This window comes from Chiloscyllium plagiosum, chromosome 14, assembly GCF_004010195.1.
Source record: "Chiloscyllium plagiosum isolate BGI_BamShark_2017 chromosome 14, ASM401019v2, whole genome shotgun sequence".
NCBI lineage: Eukaryota > Metazoa > Chordata > Chondrichthyes > Orectolobiformes > Hemiscylliidae > Chiloscyllium > Chiloscyllium plagiosum.
The window spans coordinates 71,139,200-71,160,777 of record NC_057723.1 but is presented as its reverse complement, the minus strand read 5'-3'; the positions used below and the strand labels follow the sequence as shown (position 1 = coordinate 71,160,777).

At 41.8% G+C, this 21,578-nt stretch overlaps 1 protein-coding gene across 2 annotated transcripts in view; it reads right to left on the bottom strand.

Annotated features, from left to right (window-relative positions):
- The window catches only part of adam19b (ADAM metallopeptidase domain 19b), a 169,670-nt gene that overhangs the window by 55,890 nt on the left and 92,202 nt on the right, over positions 1-21,578 (bottom strand). For both annotated transcript variants that reach the window (XM_043703985.1, XM_043703984.1), the window contains exons 8-12: positions 14,465-14,536; positions 13,588-13,754; positions 8,360-8,444; positions 6,707-6,846; positions 943-1,120 (exon numbers count right to left, since the gene is read on the bottom strand). In XM_043703985.1, coding sequence (XP_043559920.1) covers positions 943-1,120; positions 6,707-6,846; positions 8,360-8,444; positions 13,588-13,754; positions 14,465-14,536 — 642 coding nt within the window. The remainder of the gene's footprint in view (positions 1-942; positions 1,121-6,706; positions 6,847-8,359; positions 8,445-13,587; positions 13,755-14,464; positions 14,537-21,578) is intronic.

The following is a 21,578-nucleotide window of genomic DNA, read 5'->3' as shown; positions in this document are numbered from 1 at the left end:
TTTTCACGCAGAGGGTGGTGCGTGTATGGAATGAGCTGCCAGAGGAAGTGGTGGAGGCTGGTACAATTACAGCATGGAGAAGGCGTCTGGATGGGTATATGATAGGAAGGGTTTGGAGGGATATGGGCCAAATCTGGTAAATGGGACTAGATTAAGTTAAGTAAATTAAAGCCCTAGTTAGACCTCACTTGGAATATTGTGTTCAGTTCTGATTGCCTCATTATATGAAGGATGTGGAAGCTTTACAGAGGGTGCAGAGGAGATTTACCAGGATACTGCCTGGACTGGAGGGCATGTCTTATGAAGAAAGGTTGAGGGAGCTAGGACTTTTCTCATTGGAGTGAAGAAGGATGAGAGGTGGCTTGATAGAGGTGTACAAGATGACGAAAGACATAGGTAGAGTGGATAGCCAGAGACTTTTTCCCAGGGCAGAAATGGCTATCACAAGGGGGTATAAATTTAAGATGATTGGAGGAAAGTTTAGGGGAGACGCCAGAGGTCAGTTCTTTACATAGAGAGTCGGTGGGTGTGTGGAATGCATTGCCAGAGATGGTGGTAGAATCAGATACATTTGGGACATTTAAGCGACTATTGGATAGGCACATGGATGACAGTAAAATGAAGGGTATGCAGGTTAGTTTGATGGTAGAGTAGTACAAAAGGTCAGCACAACATCGAGGGCTGAAGGGCCTGTACTGTGCTGTTTATGTTCTATAATATCCAATCGGCATGATGAGTTGGACTGAAAGATCTGTTTCTGTGCTGTACATCTCTATGACTAGGGTTGTGTCCTCACAATCTTTCAACTCAGGTGTGGGAGTACAGGAACTGACCCTTGGTTGACACTATCATTCTATTACTGGACCACAGTAATTCAGAGAGCAGGAAATAAGGAAGGGTGAAGCAGCAGAACTACTTGGTGGATTTAAAGAGCCAACGTACCTCAACCTCTCCACAGTCACACTGCTCGCCTTGCTCCACATAGCCATTCCCGCACCTTCGCCCTCCGTACAGAGTGTTTGTGTCAGGCATGTTGAACAGGCACATCCCTCCACCATTGTTCAGATATTTTTGAAGTTCCTTCTCATTGCACTTGTTGAAGACTTTTGGAAATGGGTCACTGAGGAATAAATGCATGGAACAGGCAACATTGAGCTCTTTGACACATTGCCCAGGATCAGGTGTGTGATATACCATTTCATACCAATAGTATTATGAAGTTGACGGCATGTACTGTACCTTTAAAAGAGAGTGAATGCTGTTCTGAACTGAGAATTTGCAAGCCCCTATGTATATGACTAGATGGCAGTCCCAGAGTGTATTAGAAAATTGTCTCTAATATTTAGCTGTGAAAGGGAAACCTGAGTTTTGGTTGCTATTTTGACAATGATTTAAATTTAACCAATCAGTTTAAATTATGCCCCAGGATACTAAAACCAAATCAAATTTGAATTTATTGTTTTGCCAACATCGAACCAATGAGATGATCCAATGTTGGGGATATAAAAATGTGAATATTTTGAAAATTGGACAGAGAGCAACTAACCATCAAGACAGACTGAAGAAATTAGGAAACACTCTCTATTAAAGATACCTTTTTAAATGATACATATTTGCAGTAAAAAGAAAGAAGACAACCCAGGTAATTCAGCAGCCGGAAGACTGAAGTCACAGGAGGTGACAGCTGCGGTGTAGTTTTGAAATTAAGTTGATATAACTTTAATAAGTGTCTTTTTGGAACAGCATATTGTTATAGAGTTGGAGGCAGATAATAAGCAGTTAAGAGAAAGTGGGGGCTTAGAGTTGTGGATAGTTGTTGTTTAATGTTCACTTTTAGAGTTAAAGAATAAATTGATATTATTTTCTTTAAGTAGTGGAATTTGGAAGTTCTCTGTCACTCATACTTTAACAGATTATGAGGTAAGGTGAGCTTTTCTGGGTGTTTGGTTTAACTAACAGAGGGGTTCACCACCATGTCATAACAATAGGACAATTTCACTGTGAGAGTAATGCACAATAACACAGTGGGTTAGATTAGTTGGCTCGATTATGAGGCTGAATGAGTTGAACAACATGGGTTCTTATCTCTGTTCTGGCTAAGGTAGTTCTTGCTGTATTGCCTTGCCACATTGCCCAACATTGGCAACTAAAGGTTGGACTGATTGGACCTGGATCCATCTGCGTTTAGAAGAATGAATGGTGATCTTATAGAAGCATGGAAGATCCAGAAGGGACCTGACAGGTAGATGTGAAGGTTCTCCTTGTGGGAAAGGCAGGAAGTCATGGGCATAGTTCAAAGGTAAAAAGGGTCTTCCTTCAAAATGAGACAAGGAGGATGTTTCTCTCTGAGGATTGTGATTTGTTAGAACTATTCTCCCCAGAGAGCAATGGAGACAGGGTCATTGAACATTTTCTAAGGCAGACATAGCTAGATCTTTGATTAACAAGGGACTATCCAGGGGTGGACAGGAATTAGACTTGGCTCACAAATAAGCCAGCACATTGAATAGTGAAGCAGGCTAGAGGGGCTGAATGGTCTACTCCTGCTCCTAGTTCTTACGTTCATAAAGTGACATAAACCATGATTAGCAACACTCGGACATTGATAGCATTGTGTAAATAGACAGAATGAACCATGAATGAAAAATGCACAGCCATGTTGAATCTGGCCTGATTTGGTTTATCCAACTGCTGTACATAGAAACATACAATTTGATTGCTGTTGGTGAGAAATGTTCACAGACCACAAAGGTGGTTGTGCAATTCTAAGTCCAAGTCAGAACAAACCAGAGTGAAATGATGGGTTTTCCTTCATCTCATCTTGCATCCTATACACAAATTGAAATGCAAGCCCCAACAGACTGAACATGGCTCACCTCAAAATTATAATCCTCTGCTACAAGAACTCTATTCACATTATATTGTAGTAAATACTGATTCATCAGTTCTGAATTTCTGGCACTGACATTAGGATTGCCAACCCTCCAGCACTGCCCTGGAGTCCCCCATAATTACAAGTTTCATCTCAAGGATCTTGCTGCAAGTAAGTGAAATTTTATGGGCCATTAGGATAAAAGTATATAACTTTCTTTTATTCTTCCTCTTGGCCCATGTTTACTAATTATAGAAATTTTATAAATGAGACGTAGAAATAAGAGTTGTTTAGCCAACAACATGTCCAAGAAAATAGGTTTCAGGACTCTCACTAAGGCAGCCAAACTGAGATGATTCATCAAAGGTCAATGATTTCATGAGTGCAGGATTTCCCAAAGGCAGTCAGCTGAATTCTACTAGTTAGCAGAACACTTTGTACCAGTGAGGCTTATGAGTTAAAATAGGTTGAAACAGATTTCTACAGCAACATTTCTAAACCACCTCACCATCCACTCGCCTGAAAACCTGCTGGAGTTAAAAACAGGACTTAACATCTTAACGATTTTTGAGAAGATTTGTAGCTCAGGTTGATGATAACTATGTAGGTTAGCTCACTGAACTGGAAGGTTTGTTTTCAATATCTCTCACTGGGAAAGCACTAATGTCTGAGCACCTGAAGGAATACCACACTGATGGATATTAATTCAGAGTAACTGAGTAACATAAATGTTCTGATAACAGTCTCGCTCAAAGAAAAACATAAATGAGTGTATTAGTAAAGTGGCTGTGTATGTTTAGAAAACAACTGGTCGGTAATGCAGAACTTGAATATTTCTAAAAATAGAGAAAGGCTGTTGAAGGTTTTCACTGTGCAGTCATTAGGACAAATGAAAGAATATCAAATTCTAAAGAATCTCAACAATTTATCCTACATGAGAAAAGATCCCTGAACGTTCTGTATACTGACAACCACATGGAATGAGTGCAAGCTTGTCAAACGCCAAACAAAATGTCTACAATTAGATGTGATTCTGTGATTGGGCAATACTTGTTGAATATTCCTGAGTGACGATATTAACCACCAATTTAAGATAATCATTTGAGGTATTAATGTGGCTCATTTATGCTTGCTTAGGGTGGCACACATTTACAGACAGGGGCTCATTTTTTTTGCAAGGAATAGGAAGATAATCAAGCCTTGCACCTTCTTGGAATTAATAAGGAACTTGGGGTGGCTATAATTTTCCTGATGAAGAGCTTTAGCTCGAAACATCAATTCTCCTGCTCCTCGGATGCTGCCTGACCGGCTGTACTTTTCCAGCACCACTGTCTTGATTATAATTTTATGTTTTTTGATGGCAATACATCAGCTAAACAGCGTTGACTTGCCAATCGATCAACAACCTTCACTACTGTAGCTTGATTTATGATCGTTTGGAATTTGGCATTCAGATTGCCCTGATAGATGCAAGGTGAGTAGAGGTCTTTGTTTTTAGTAATATTCAGATCTTTGAAAAAACATTTTGCACCTGACATGTTTTTGCTGTAAATTAGTTAGACCAGGAACAAAGGCTAAGACTGGAAGTGGGATCTTCCTCAGGTGTTGGAGGTTTTGACAGACGATTGAAGAGCTGGCAAGGGACAAATGATGACTCATCCAGGGGGAGGCCCATCAGACACTGGCTAGACATGGGATGGGCCTTGCTTGGAATCTGGACCCCACCTGAGAAGTCCCACCTGAAAAGAGTTGATTGTCAATCAGTCCTAAGGATCCTGAGAACAGAGGGTAAGAAGAACTCCCAGAAGGTAAAGCCTGTTAGCCCTCTGCCCAGCTACTTGAACAAGCTCTGATCAGGCACTATCTTGGACAGTATCAGCCCCCAGACGTGTTGCATGGTGACATGCCCATTTGTAGCTGGGTTACTCCCAGCAGTGTTGAGATGTCCACCCTAATTGACCACTTAAGGGTTCAGTTAGCAGTGCTGCAGGAAGGCCCATAGCTTTCCTATCTTGGACCCAATTCGGGCAGAGGCGAGATAACAAGGGCACTTGGCTACACCACCACTCTGTCTAACTAAACACTCTTCCCATCAACAGCATCTGGGGCAGAAGATTCTGCCCCAGATCTGGACTGGATCAGAATAGCTTTAGCAGTGTTGGGGGTGGAGGTGGGAGAAACATTATAAGTTAATCATTAATTCCAAATAACTGATATGAGTCAAAGAACAGTAAACGCTTGGTGTTGTGGGGAAAGCACTAATTTAACGATCATTCTCGGGTCAAGATGAATTCTTGGACTACAGCGAGGTTTGGCATGTCCTTTGAACAAGAGAGGTTTCAGATTAACAATAGTATTAGGTGTAGACAAGAATTAGCATTTCACCCCTAATGAGAAGGTCACAGACCTCAAACCCCATTCAGTGCGAATTCAGTGTATAGTTGAGGGAGCAATTCCCCTCTGCAGTACTGAAAGACTGCCACATTGTCAAAGGTGCCAGCTTTCCAGTAAGACGTAAGTTTGCTCAAAGCCACTTTACAAACAAGGAAAATCCATCAGTTGCTGCTGTCTCGCAAACACAACAGGGGACACCCACAGCAATGACATAAATGAGTGGGTCACTTGTTTTAGTGAGGTTGACTGAAAGATCAATGTTAACCATGACATAGAGGAGAACTCTTTTTTGGAACTGTGTGATGGAATTGTAAATAAAATCTGAAATAACTAAATGCTGGCCGAAACTAGCAAAGTATTATTTCACTCCGGGCAGACTGGACAAGGGTGTTGGACGAGAAGTGATTGTCTTTAAGACCATTTCATCAGTAGTCGAATCTTCTCTGTTGTTTCGTGACTTTAGACACAGCAGACACAATAGCCAATATATTCTTGGTCAGCATTCTTTCACTATACAATGTCTTTTGTACAGCTTTCAGGGAAAATCCTGCAGGAAAGGTGAAATAAAGCCAGAATTTCTTGATTATTCATTCTTAATTGTAGAATTGCAGATTTCCAAACCTTGTTTTGTGCATACTGTTAAATGTAAGGGTTATTAGACACAGGGAAAGGCTTTTAATACCTCATAATTTGAGTTATAAGGAGACTGGATAGGCTGGGACTTTATTGCCTGAAGCGTTTGGAGGCTGAAGGGTGACCTAATACAGGTTTATAAAATCATGAGGGGTAGGGATAGGGTAAATAACCCAGGATAAGGGAGTCCAAATCTAAATGGCATAGGTTTATGGTGAGAGGGGAAAGATTTAAATGGGATCTAAGGGGAAACATTTTTACGCAGAGGGTGGTGTGTGTATGGAATGACCTGCCAGAAGAAGTGGTAGAGGCTGGTACAATTACAATATTTAAAAGACATCTGGATAGGTACATGGATGGGAAATGTTGAGAGGGATATGGGCCAAATGCAGGCAAATGGGATGACAGGTCATTCTGTTGTAAGGCGCGTTTTGTCAAAACGAATTGGGGGCACTGTTTCTAGAGCGCAAACTTTTAAAACACGTATTGGCTGTAACACAATTACATTGCCAACACTTCAAACGCTGTTTCTAAAGTGTGACTTTTCGATAACGTGGGGCTGCACAAGGACGCACCCATCACATTCTGGAAGGGCTGACCGTAGTTCAATTTAGGAAACCTGGTTAGCATGGGCAAGATGAGCCGAAGGGCCTGTTTCCGTGCTCTATGACTCCATCCTTGAAATCTACTCATGATTTTCACATGTTGTAGAGCAGCTGTTTGCTGCAACGTAGGGGCACGCCCAGACCCGTCATTGTGCTAACCAAACCCCACTCAGGTATTACACCGACAGCTTTGTAATCTCACCCAGTGGCTGCAGCCATGATGCATCCTCCATCCTCTGGACGGGCCGCACAGCAGCCATCAGCATCGTGGCTCATCCCGAAGTTGTGTCCCATTTCGTGTGCCATGGTGGCAGCGACACCGATCGCACTGTCAGAGTGATCCTTGAGATAGAACACATCGGTAGCATAAGGAGGATTGCCAGATTTTCGTGACTGAAGTTGACCTTCTGTTTAACAGTCGTTCCAGGCATGTGCTTGTTAAAATTAGACTAGATTCCCTAGAGTATGGAAACAAGCCCTTCGGCCCAACAATTCCTCACCAATCTCTGAAGAGTAACCCACCCAGACCCATTCCCCTAACTAATGGACCTAACACTCTGGGTAATTTAGCATGGCCAATTCACCCAACCTGCATATCTTTGGACTGTGGGAGGAAACCCATACAGACACAGGGAGAAGGTGCCAACTCCATACAGACAGTCACCCAAGGCTGGGATTGAACCTGGATCCCTAGCACTGTGAGGCAGCAGTGCTAACCACTGAGCCACCATGCTGCCACTGCTGCTATATCAGAAATGCAGCAGTTCATTTTCATAGAGGCTCTCACACACACCGATGGGATAATGGCTTGTTATTTCTTTTTAAATGATGTTGTTTGAGTGCAATAAATGTCCTGTACATCAAGAAGCATCCTCCACTATTTTTCAAACAGTGGTACAGCATCTTTTTTTGCCCTTGCTTGGGCAGATGGAGTCACAATTTAACATTTCACCCAAAAGATGTCAGCTCTGAAAGTGCAGCGCTGTGCAGTGTCACACTAGACTTTTTCTGATGGAGGATCTTGGAGTGGAACCTGAACTCATGACCTTGCGACTCAGAGGGAAGATGCCACCACAGTGGGCAAGTAAGCCCAAGGCTAGCACCACTGAAATAGCATTCACAGGAGTACTTCTTCCCTCTGTGCCCCTTCCTTCCTTGTGCTGCAACATTATTACACAGCCAGTGGTCACTTTCCATGCAAGCCAACAGAAAGTGCCATTGGATACAAGGGAGCAGTGCACCTGAGACTGCTCCTGTCCTCACTCATTACATACAAATCTATCACCCAGTGACCTCACCCTCTTCACTGGAAATCTAAAGCACTGCTCCATTAATTAACTATTAACACCTTCCCCACATTAAGGAGGGCAAACACGCTGTTACGCTCCATGTTGACTCATCCTAACTGATAGTTGACTCATGTTGACTCATCTTAACTGATAGTACCAATCATTTTTGGAACAACATAGAAAAGCTTCTTGACACAATACTAGGTTGAAGGTCTTCAATATATTAATACAATGCAAATGTTAGTGACGTCATTACAAGCTACTGACTTGTCATACCTTTAATCCTTAAAATAATAGAACTCAATAAAGAGAAAGTAATGGTGTGTTGAAGCAATTCTGTTCACTGGCACTTGTTTGAACACCATGCTAACCACATTGACTGAGAGACCATAAATACATAAATCATTACCATGTGAGGAGAAAGTGAGGACTGCAGATGCTTTTCCAGCGCCACACTTTTTGACCCTGATCTTCTCCTGCTCCTCAGATGCTGCCTTACCTGCTGTGCCTTTCCAGTGCCACATTTTTTGACTCATTACCATGTGCCAATATATTGATTCACTCACCATATTGATCCCCCCTGACTGGTAATCCGAGCACATGCCCATCAGAGGTGCAAAACCAATCGTCGTGCCATTAAAGGAGGTCCCCCTAAATGGAAATGCACAATTTTGGAAAGATGAATATGAAGTTACACAACAGCAAATGGGATCCATATGTTTTCAACACATCAATATCTGTAATGCTAACCCACTTACCATTAGATTACAGTCTGTATACCAGAAATTCATTGTATCATTCAATCACACAATGCCATATGATAAACAATGCACAAATAAAACTTTAGAATTTGCATCTGAAGTCTAATTTATTAGGAGTTCTAGCAAACATAATATGTAACGTGGTGGCAGCAGTTTCACTGCAGGTAGAAATCAAACTTTATGAATGATTTTCATGCAAACTTCATTTGAAATTAACCCAAATTCATTTAATTCCTCTCTGGCTACAGGGGGAGTGCCAGAGGACTGGAGGAGAGCTAATGTGGTTCCACTTCTTAAGAGGGGAGGTAGAGAATAACCAGGAGATTACAGACTGGTGAGTCTCATGTTAGTGGTAGGGAAACTATTGGAGAAAACTCTGCAGTAATGAATTAACACCCACTTGGAAAAGCATGGGTGAATTTGGGATAATCAGCAAGGCTTTGTCAAAGGGAGGTCATGCCAAACAAATTTATTTGGGGCCTTTCTGCACTGTATGAATCTATGAATTCTAGCCCAAAGAAGCCATCTCACAAAAGCAAAATGGTCACCACAGCGGTGCAGGTGCAGTTCCAGCCCATGACAAATGGCGTCAAGGAACTGTTCAGGATGTTCAAGCAAAAGTGAAAACTCACATTCAACAGAATTCCAAAAGGCACTATGATGAATAAAAGATCTTTCTGAGGACAGTAGGGAGAGGTTAGACCTTTCCAGTCTAACTGTAAAATGAGTGACGATGATATTAAAAACATGGCTACAATTTTTGAAAACTTCGATACGCATCTTCAACAAAACTCAAACTAATAGATCCACCTATATACATTCAGAGTATATTTCAATTCCGTCATTCAGCATAGAGTGATATCATTCTACTCAGGCGGAACGAGGAGGCTGAATGTGAATTTGAAAGAAACATTAACGATAGGAAAGATGCTCTGGAACCAGACAACATCAATACTGATGGTGTGCAGTGGAACTTAGATTTTTCTTTATCAGGGAAAGACCCAAATTAAAGGAACACACAAGGGAAAATTTACTGATCGTAGTGCTAGACTTTATCAAAATGGATGGTCCTGCTGCCCTGGGCTTGTGTCATGATGTGGAGGTGCCAGTGTTGGACTAGAGTGGACAAGGTCAGAAGCCACATGATACCAGGTTATAATCTAAAGGTTTATTTGAAGTCACAAGCATTCAAAGCCCTGCTCCTTCATCAGGTGGAGTGATGATGAGAGGCAGCACTCCAAAAGCTTGTGGTTTCAAATAAACCTGTTGGACTATAATGTGGTGTTGTATGGTTTCTGACCTGAGCTTGTGTAGTTGCAAAGGTTTGCAAATGGCCTCAAGAAACCATGAAATGAAGGTGGCATTGCTGAAGGTTGAAGGCTGCGCCTCCATTTAGAAGCATCTTGCAATCTGAGGCTCAAAAGATCTGGTCCAAATGTAAGCAGAGTGTTTTCATGAGGCAGTTGAATGATTTGACGATTTGAGCATCACCTCACCCCTTGCCCAGAGTAAAGCACCAGTGTAGGGCCAGAACTCGAAAGAGAGCTCATCAGGTGGCTCTCAGAGAGGTGTCTTCTCCAGACGGAAGATGGACCAAAAGGTGGAACACCCAGGGAAGAGTTCTCTAACGCTTCAGTGAGGGAGCACGATGATATCTTCACAACATCAACAAGATAGACACATTTCACTCCAACTCCCTATTTGTCCTCTGGTATCAGTAAACCTTCTCTAATTGTCATAGTTGATTACTTTCTTTGTTTAATTAATCGAGGTATCATATCCAAACTGTTGCTCCTTAGCAAACTGAAACAAACCATCAGAAAATTACCACAAATTTTCTCTTGTGTATTTGTGATCACAATCCCTCAAAATCAACACAAGTTACATCCTTGCCAGACAAAGGAAGATCCTTAACACCTTAACGTCTCTCCAAGATACACTTCTCAAAGTTCAACTGAAATTGGCTGCAGAACGGCAGGAAGTACAGGGTCAGGTAATTAGATATATCCTTAAAGGGACATAGGCATGAAGGAGCTACTGCAGTTGACAGAGGGACTGAAACCATATTGTTGGCATCATTCAGCATCACATTCCAGCATTGAGCCAACTCAGCTAACAGATTGTCACTGAAAGAACAAGATATTTCTGCCAAGTAAGATATATCCTCCAGATGACTGGAAGAAGGTAAGTCAGGCAGAAAGAGGTCATTGCTTCAGTAAATGACAAGTTCTTGCCTGATTTGATTAAAGCCCAAATTGTACAAGTGTAGGAGCCAACAGTGAAATCCTGGAATACAGCAAAGGTTATTGTGGTGCGTGGCAAAGCAGCAGAGAAAATGTTTTTGATTTGATTTCTGAAGACTACTTCATTTTTCAGGGGCTTTTTAAAAAAATTTTCATTAATTCACTTAATAGATAATGCAGTCGCAAAGTATTAACATCAACATCATCTGTATTGTGTTTATTTTTAGGACCTTTTTTGGATCGATAAAAAAGTGCATATATCAAAGATTTTTCTGCTGTGTGTTTTAACTCGGAACCAACAAATAAGATGCTTTTGTTGATTTATTATAAGTAAATCTCCCAATCCCCAGATACACATGTGAGGCTCCTTTCGGTCATGGCTGACCACAGGATGCATCCTCATTGTTCTAGCTTTCTGATTCCCTGAAGCAACATCGCTTGTGACTGAAGAGACCAATGCTGGAATGACAATCCCTGTCACAGAGGTCACATCTGTATGTGGTCGTTGATCTGCTCGAGCTGCTGCACTTCCTCCTTGGTACCCACTTGTCTGCTGCAGCGCTCATTGGCTTTTATTCCCCTGCTTTGAGGTGTTGGTTCAGGGTGCTTCTCCATTTCATGCGGTCAGCTGCAAGCCTCTCCCAGGGCTCCATAATGATATCAAGCGCTTTCATGTCCCTCGTGCAGACATCCTTGTAGTGCAGCTGGGTCTCTTCCCAGTAGGTCTCTTCCCGGATGCAAGCTCTCAGTAGAGGATATCCATTGGGATGTGGCCATCCTCCACTCAGTGGACGTGGCCCAGCCAGTGCAGTCTCTGCTGCCTGAACAGAGTGAACATGCTGGGAAGGCAAGCTCGAGATAGGACTGTTGTGTTGGACACCGTTGTGTTTTGTCACGATATGGCCAGGATACCCCTCAAGTGGAAGGTGTTCAGTCTTCTCTCCTGTCTGGCATATGTAGTCCACGTTTCACTGCCATACAGCAGTGTGCTTATGACGCAGATGTTGTAGACTGACATTTTTGTCTTCGCAAGGTTTGTAGCTCAGGTTGAGGCTTAGGGTGTAGGTTTGCTCACTGAGCTGTAGGTTTGATATCCAGATGTTCATTACCCGGCTAGGTAACATCATCAGTGGTGACCTCCAAGTGAAGCGAAGCTGATCATCAGTGGTGACCTCCAAGTGAAGCGAAGCTGTTGTCTCCTGCTTTCTATTTATATCTTTTTGCTGGATGGGGTTCCTGGGGTTTGTGGTGATGTCATTTCCTATGCGTTTTCTGAGGGGTTGATAGATGGCATCTAGATCTATGTGTTTGTTTATGGCATTTTGGTTGGAGAGCCAGGCCTCTAGGAATTCTCTGGCATGTCTTTGCTTAGCCTGTCCCAGGATAGATGTGTTGTCCCAGTCGAAATGGTGGGTTTTTTTTTCATTCGTGTGTAGGGCTATGAGGGAGAGGGGGTCGTGTCTTTTTGTGGCTAGCTGGTGTTCATGTATCCTGGTGGCTAACTTTCTTCCTATTTGTCCTACATAGTGTTTGTGGCAGTCCTTGCATGGAATTTTTGTCTTCATTGTCAGCTTGGGATTTGTCCATACTCGAGTCGTGAGGCGAGGGAGAGTTGAGGCTGCTTTCCCGATTTCTGTGTCCAAGGAGAGGTTGTCGGAGATGGTAGAGCCAAGGTGCGTAAACTGGTGGATAACATTGAGTTCATAGTTGTCGATGGTGATGACCAGCGGTGCCTCTGCGTCCTGTCCCAAGACGTTTCTCTTCTTCAGACTGATAGTCAGCCCGAAATCCTTGCAAGACTGAGAGACGCGGTCTATCAGTAACTGGAGTTCCTGTCTCAGATACACACTCTCTTCCCAAACCCCCTCCTCCTACTCACTTAGTAGTCATCCACTGTTATCACTCCCTTACTCTCCTCTCACATTAAACGAAGACCAGCACAAAATATTAAGTACATGTCAACAGATGATCAGCTTTCCTTGATGATTATAGAATCATAGAGTCATACAGGATGGAAACAGACCCTTCAGTCCAACCCATCCATGCCAACCAGGTTTCCCAAACTAAACAAGACCTATTTGCCTGCATTTGGCCTATTTTCCTCTAAACCTTTCCCATCTATGTCGCGGTCCAATTATTTTAAGAAGTTGTAACTGTACCAGCCTCCACCACTTCCTCTGGCATTTGTTCCATAAACACACCACCCTCTGGGTGAAAAGGTTGCCCTCAGGTCCCTTTTAAATCTTTCCCCTCTCACCCTAAACCTATGCCCTCTAGTTTTGAACTCCCCTGCCCTAGGGAAAAGACCTTTACTATTCCTTTTATCTATGCCTCACATGGTTTTATAAACCTCTAAAATAATTGATTGTGTGCAAATATAAATGATCAGAAATCAAGGCAGAATCATTTTTAAAAAGTGAAAAGTTTAGCAGATTTTAAGTGACAGCCGAGGACATGAGAGAAACTGCTCTTTCAGCAATGGAGTTAAAAATCACACAATACCAGGTTATAGTGAAAGCTAGTGCTTCCAAGTAAACCGCAGCAGGTCAGGCAGCATCCGAGGAGGAGGAGAATCGATATTTTGGGCATATGCCCTTCATCAGTACCACACTCTTGACTGTGATCTCCAGCATCTGCAGTCCTCAATTTCTCCTTCCAAATAAATCTATTGGACTATAACCTGGCGTTGCGTGATTTTTACATTTGTCTACCCCAGTTCAACACCGGCTCCTCCACTTCAGAAACAAGCACTTCCTGAAGAAATGCAAGGATAATTTCTTTGACACTTACGTGATTAATTGTGCGTTGTCATGCTTCTTTCGGGTCAATGTCTGCCGCCTCCACTTCAGAAAGGACCAGAGTGTGATGTAGGGATCCTCTCTCACATCACACTTGTTCTCATGAGTCCACACCTCCAGATGAACCAAGGCAATCCTGATATTCAGAGACCTGTAATACTGAGGGGAGACACACAGGTAGACAGATGGACTCCATTGGCAGTTAACAATGGACTGATCAGAATGCAAGAACAAGCACTGCCTAGTTACAGAGGAACCTCGATTATCCAGTATTCAATTATCCAAACATTGGATTATCCGGCAAGATTGCAAGGTCATGATGCTTGCCTAAACTACGTTATCCAGCATTCGATTATCTGAATGAAATACCCCTGGCCTGTGTCATAGAGTCACACAGATGTACAGCACGGAAACAGATCCTTTGGTCCAACTCGTCCATGCCGACCAGATATCCTCACCTAATCTAACCTTGGGATAATTGAGGTTCCTCTGTAAATGAAAATTAAGTCAATGGCTTGCAACTTGTAACACTTTAAGGGAAACAGACACATGTATGTGCATGCATTTTACATTTGAAGTGAATATCCATGCCACAAATAATAAGAGGACGGCTTGTATTTAAATAGTGCCTCAGAACATCCCCAAATGCTTTAGAGCCAATGAAATACTTTTGACGTGGAAACACTGTTGTAACGTAGAAAATACAGCAGCCCATTTATGCACAGAAAGCTCCCACAAACAATAACATAAGGGTCAGATAATATATTTTAATGCTATGATTAAGGGCTGGATATTGATCATGACACCCGGTGATATGCAGGACAATTTGACATGCATAAAAGTTCATGCTAATAAGGCTTTGGTCTCACCTTATCAACATAGTTCACAGTTTCCTTCAATTTCAGTTTGGTCTTCTCCAGGTCCCAGTTATGCTTCTGAAACTAACAGGTGATGGAATGAGATAGAGAAAAGACATCAACCGTCCTTAAAGATTTTAGCTAGGCTTGGCTGGAATTAACATTAACTTCCCAACATCCTGAGGTCTTTGCAAAATGGACTCAGTGAAAAAGGATTTTTTGACTGGTTTGATCTATCCTTTCAGGCTACGGTCTCTTTAACAATATTCCTAATACGACATAGAGTCATACAGCACAGAAACAGAACCTTTGGTCCAACCAGTCCATGCCAACCATAATCCAAACTAAACTAGTCCCATACACCTGATCCTGGCCCATATCCCTCCAAACCTTTCTTATTCATGTACTTATCTAAATGTCTTTTAAATATAATCATTGTACCCACACCCACCACCTCCTCAGGAAGCTTATTCCATACGCAAACCACCCTCTGTGTAAAAAAATGTTTTAAATCTCTCCTCTCACCTTCAAAACGTGCACCATAGTCTTGAAATCCATCATCAGAGAGAAAAGATAACTACCATTAACTCTATGTATTTTATAAACTTCTATAAGATCATCTTTCAACCTCCTATGCTCCAGTGAAAAATGTCCCAGCCTATCTAGCCTTTTTTAAATACTCAAATCTTCCATACCTAGCATCATCTGGTAAATTTCTTCTGAACCCTCTCCAGCTTGATAATATCCTTCCTATTACTGGGCGACCAGAACAGGATACAGTATTCCAGAAGAGGCCTCACCAATGTCCTGTACCTCAGCATGGCTTCCCAATATCTGGCTATTGCCTGAGTTAATCCAGAATCATGGAAGCTGGAGGATGAAGAAGATCAAACCGCCAAGTTTTCCCCTTCTACCATCCTGGTAGTTATATGATACGCAATAATGGAGGTGCTGACAAATTACGCCAATTAAACTCTACTAGTTAATCATAACCTCAGCTATGTTTCCCAGCAACCTGATCCTCATCACTCTCAATGTCAAAGATGCAGTCTGTCCTCAACCTGCTAAGTTAGTTTGTTGCCTGATAAACCTGCACGTCATGCCTCCTGTGATGAACGGTGTGTAGTATTTACTCGAGTAATAATCGATCTCATGTAAAAGTCAACCCCCTATTCTTGGCCAAAATACCTGGAATTTTCCATATATCTCGTGTAAAAGTCAACCCTAGTTCTTCACAGATAACAGATCAACGTTTATGAGTCAGTGTGTTGGCTGTCAAGTCCTGCTCCAGTATTCCAGTCTGCCGGTTATTCCGCTCCGCTCCCAGTCTTCCAGTCCGCTGGCTGCTGTGTTCCAATTCGGGTTTTCAGAATTACTATAATTTGTTGCTTTTTTTCTTTCTTCGTTTCAAGATCAATTGGGCTTCTGCTAATGATACGGAATGAATTTTGACAGGCATGAATATCAGCCCATCGAAAGTAGTATAAATGACCCCATAAATTTAACCTTAAAATTAGTCAAAAAAATTCAATTGTTACTTGAGTATATAGGGTATTTATACTACAATTTGTGACTTAAAATTCAAAATAGCAGTAGGTGGATGTGCATCAGTTCTGTGAAGTTTTTAAAAAACAATTAGAAAGTAACTTGGTGAGTGCATCAGTTCCAAGAAAGCATGTGATTGCAACTGAGTGTTTGGGAGAACCATCGTATTGTCAATGGATAAAACATTTATACTATTGGACTTATGGAGTAAACTCTTTACAGCAATTAGTTTCACTATGAATTCAGAACCAAAGGTTTAAAGTTTTAGTTCAGGAGAAGGTAGAACAATTTCTCCTAACATGGGAACCAAGGTAGCTATGGGAAAGCAATCAACTTAGTGTTTTCGTGTGGAGTTTCCAAGCCAAGAAAGTTTGGATAGAAAACTTCAAGTTGCTGGAAGTGAAAGGTTTAGATCTTCAAGAGTGATGAAGGGTACGTGCTAGTGAAGTCAGAAGAGAACCTTGGTCTTCATAGTTCAAGGTAAAGAAACTGGGCAAGGTCAGCTAAAAAAAAAGGTTTAAATAGCTGAGACAGGATTGATTTTTCTCTGGGGTTGAGTTTCTATAATAGATGGTCGGCAACTTGTTGAAATTTTGTTCTGTTTGTGCTAAGATGTTCTGAACTGCCTGGCTTGCTTGTTTTATTTCTTTTGTATAATAAGCTTAGGTTTCTTATTAAAGAATGTTTACAGCATCATGCGAACATGGTTCAGGAATTAAAAATCACAAATTGCAAAATTTAAACATATGATCTATCAATCCAGGTTTCATTTAATCAGGTGCCTTTATAGAGTCATAGAATCATACAGCATGGAAACAGACTCTTTGGTCCAATTTGTCCATGTCGACCAGGTTTTCCACAATAGTCCTATTTGCCTGTACTTCGCCCAATAGCCCTCTAAATCTCTCCTACATTTTCTTAGTTCTTGATTTGATTATTCCAATGCAGTCCTCTCTGGTCTCCCACATTCTACCCTCCATAAACTTGAAGTCATCCAAAATCCTGTTGCCCGTGGCTTCATTCACACCAAATGACCCATCACCCCCTGTGCACGCTGACCTAAGTTGGCTTTGTTTTCAAATTATGCCAATTTAAATTCTAAATTCTTGACCCTCACTATCTTCGTGATCACCCCCAGCACCATACCCTTCAAGACACATCTGTGCTCCTGCAATTCTGAGAGTCTTTTCTCAATCCAATTTCAATCAGTTTACCATTGGCGGTCTTACCTTCCACTCCCTCAGCCGTAAACTTGGAGATGTTTCTCCTGCACCTCTCATCTCTCCACCTCTCTCCCTTGATTTCCTGATTTGAGATGCTTCATAAAAATTACTGCTTTGACCAAACGCTTTCTTATCTAACCTAATATCATCTTGTCTGGCTTGGTAGCATAGCGATGTTTTATTGAACATTTGTTGTTGCTGCTACACGTATTGCCTTGGTTTACCTTCTCTATTCTATGTATGGACTCATCAGTCAACCAGCCAGTTTTCATGCCCCGTTGAGAAGGTAGGTAATCGGGAAGGTTGACACCATTTAGTAGCCGTGAATTGGCTACCAAGAGCTTTAATTGCTGGTGAGTCACGAAATTCCCTAATGGATCTTCCCGCTCCGTATTTAAATCTTGAGGTGGTGTGAAGAGGGTGAGTGTCTCTCCAGGGCTAACTGACACAATTACTTCCACTTCTATCATCGCTGGGGAAGGCTAAATTGTGCCCAAAGTAAAAATCAATAGATTTTATTAAAAGGCAGGCTACAAAAGAGCACAGGGATCACATCAGATAGCTTCAATACAGGTCAATGTCACTTGGAGCTGTAACCTTCAATGGGTTGTACAGCGATTAAGCTTGGAGTGCCTGATAGGGGAAACTTGAGTGATTTATTCTTTCTCTCAGCCCAGAACAGGGTTCAACATTTTCCTTCCTGGTCCACAGGAGATGAAGGTAACAGTCATTTTATGCCAGGGCGTAACAATTGGCATCAATATGCCCTGGTTAGGAGGGGATTAAAAATAAACTAGAGATGAGGGTGTGAGGTGGAATTGGTTTGGAATGGTTGTCTGTCCATTGTTCAGTGACTCCTGTTTTAAAACAGGTGGACATCGGGCAAGGAGAGACCCAGATATGGCCATGGTTCCCATCATGGGTAAACCTAATCGACTGGGTTTAGGTGCAAACAAATGCCACCAGAGCCGAGTACCAAAGGGATGCCAATGAATGCAGACTCATACCCAGCAAGAGTTCTGGGTGAGGGACCAGGAGTGGAATTGGGGTAAAGCATCTCTCTGTCTTGCACAGAATAAAATGATGAGCAGGAAAAAAAAATCACACAAATACAAAATGGACCCCAAAGGCTTATTCTGTGGTTGCCTTGCATTCCACAGATGTTGCCAGACTATTTTCAGCACTTTTGTTTACACTTCAGAATTTGAACTTCGGCAGTATTTTATTCTTTGTTTCTTTTTTAAAAATTCATTCACAGGATGTTGGCATTGCTGGCTGGGCCAACATTTATTGTCTCATCCCAAGTTGCCCTTGAGAAGGTGGTGGTGACCTGTCTTCTTGAACTGCTGCAGTCAACGTGCTGTAGGTAGACCCACAAGGAGGAAGTACCAGGAGTTTGACCCAGTGACACTGAAGGGGCGGTGATCTATTTCCAAGTCAGGTGGCGGTGTCCCCATGTATATGTTGCCTTTGTCCTACTGGATGGTAATGATGATGGGTTTGGAACGGGTGAATGTGTCATGAGGTAAATTTGGCGTGAGGCTTCCACTTACTGAGACACAACAGTCGTTCACTCTGAATATAATGTCACAATGAATTGTGAAACTAGTAAGTTTGCCTCAATCTGCTCCTTCATCTTCAGGGAGGCACCATACCAACCTCCCTCTTTTGGTGGGAGAATGGTATATAATTAATCAGCCATGAGAAAGTGCTGTGGGAAGCTGTGCACCAGGTACACATGATTTCTGAATGGAGTATTTTGTTGGTGATAGCATGCTTGGTTCCAGACAATCCAATGCAGGTTCAAACTGCGATTCCAGGGACCTCAGTACGTAGTCCAGGCTGACACATCATTACAATTGGAGATATCACTAGTGTGGGAAATATTGATCACCAGGTAAGATGTTAATTGTAGGTCCCAACAGACTGATTCAAACCTCTAAGAAAAATCCATGGAAGAATCTGAAGAGCAGTGAGTGTCTCCTTCAAATTGACATCAGGGACTGTAATTAATTACAATGAACATTAAGAGAAGCTTCTGAGAATGATGCTATTGTTATGAAGATGTGGGTGAACTATACCTTTTAAGAGAGTTAAAAGCTAGCAATGATATCACCAAGTGTTCTCAATAAGACACAATGTAGCATTCTCCAGCTACTGGAGTAGCTGGTTGCCTGGAAATGACAAAAACAAATTCGAATTCGGCCAATCAGTTTAAATTATACACCAAAAAATAACAAACTCCAACTTAGTTTGAATTTAGTATATTGAAAATCTTAAAAGCCAATGACACAATCCAGTGCTTTGGGGCTATAAGACTGGGGAAGATTGAACAGTTGAGAGGAGAACTGACAAGCCCAGCATGTAAGCAGATTGCCTGAAAAATAGCTCTCTTAAAAAGGTATCTTTTCCATCAGTAACCTGTGATGCAGAAATTTCGAAGTAGAAGAAAAGAAGACACAATAAGGTTTGAATAGAAGAACGAAAGCTGCCTGGTATTAAGATAAGTGTGGTTTTGTAAATCATAACTGGGAGTTTTATTGGGCTAGTATTATATAAGGGAAGGTAAAAGATAGCCTAGGGGAAGAAATTGTAAATAGTGGTTTGTTAATTATTCTCTGTTATGCTTGAAGAAATAAAGTTTCTAATTTTTACTTTAAATAGTTCTTGGCCACTTGAATTTTTGCAGATTACTGCACGGGATAAATCTTTTCTGTGTTGTTGGTTTTAGGTTTAGCAGGAGGGTTTACACAGTGTCGTAATAGTTTGGGGGCTCGGGTCTGTGATTTGAACTGGTTTAGACAGATTTGAATAGATTTGGAGGTATGAAAAATCCCAGCAGATTTAAACACTTGCAGGTTAGTGTCCTAGATTGTTTAATAAAACGTACATGAGACAATTTGTTTAATTTCAGTGCCTTGTGGTTGATTAAATTAAAAGTGAGAGAAATGGCTCTTAAAATTGCTAAAGAGGTTCTGGGATTTGAAGATGATTTTCAGATATGCCAAGAAATTTTAGAAGGAAAGAAAAGAGAGAGAGAAGAAAGGGAGAAAGAAAGAGAGAGAGAAGAAAGGGAGAAAGAAAGAGAGAAAGAATTTGAATTTGAGAAGTTGTGACTTAGTCAGCAAAGTCAAGTTAACAGGATGGACATTAAAAGAGAAGGTAGTGATATATATATAAATATGTCAAAACTCTGCTACGTTTTAATGAGAAAGATGTTATAGACAATAGACAATAGGTTCAGGAGTAGGCCATTCGGCCCTTTGAGCCAGCACCACCATTCATTATGATCATGGTTGATCATCCACAACCAGTATCCTGTTCCTGTCTTATCCTCATAACCCTCGATTCCACTATCTTTAGGAACTCTATCCATCTCTTTCTTGAAAGTATCCAGAGACTTGGCCTCCACTGCCTTCTGGGACAGAGCATTCCATATATCCACCACTCTCTGGGTGAAGACGTTTCTCCTCAACTCTGTTCTAAATGGCCTACCCATTATTTCTAAACTGTGTCCTCTGGTTCTGGACTCATCCTTCAGCAGAAACATTCTCCCAGCCCCCAGAGTGTCCAATCCTTTAATAATCTTATACGTCTCAATCAGATCCCCTCTCATCCTTCTAAACTCAAGTGCATACAAGCTCAGTTGCTCCAATCTTTCAACATATGATAGTCCTGCCATTCTGGGAATTGACCTTGTGAATCTACGCTGCACTCCCTCAAAAGCCAGAATGTCCTTCCTCAAATTTGGAGCCAAATACTGCACACAATTCTCCAAGTGCGGTCTCACCAGGGCCTTGTACAGCTGCTGAAGGACATCTTTGCTCCTATACTCAATTCCTCTTGTTATGAAGGCCAGCATGCCATTAGTTTTCTTCACTGCCTGCTGTACCTGCATGCTTGCTTTCATTGACTGATGTACAAGAACACCTAGATCTCGTTGTACTGCCCCTTTACCTAACTTGACTCCATTTAGATAGTAATCTGCCTTCCTGTTCTTGCCACCAAAGTGGATAACTACACATTTATCCACATTAAACTGCATCTGCCATGCATCCAAATGAAGCATAATTTCATCTTTTATAAGTAACTCCAGCATCTTTCCCACCACTGACCTCAGGCTAACTGGTCTATATTTCCCTGCTTTCTCTCTCCCTCCTTTCTTGAAAAGTGGGACAACATTAACCACCCTCCAATCTATAGGAACTGATCCTGAATCTATAGAACATTGGAAAATGATTGCCAATGCATCCACAATTTGTAGAGCCACCTCCTTAAGTACCCTGGGATGCAGACCATCAGGTCCCGGGAACTTATCAGCCTTCAGACCTAACAGTCTATCCAACCCACCATTTCTT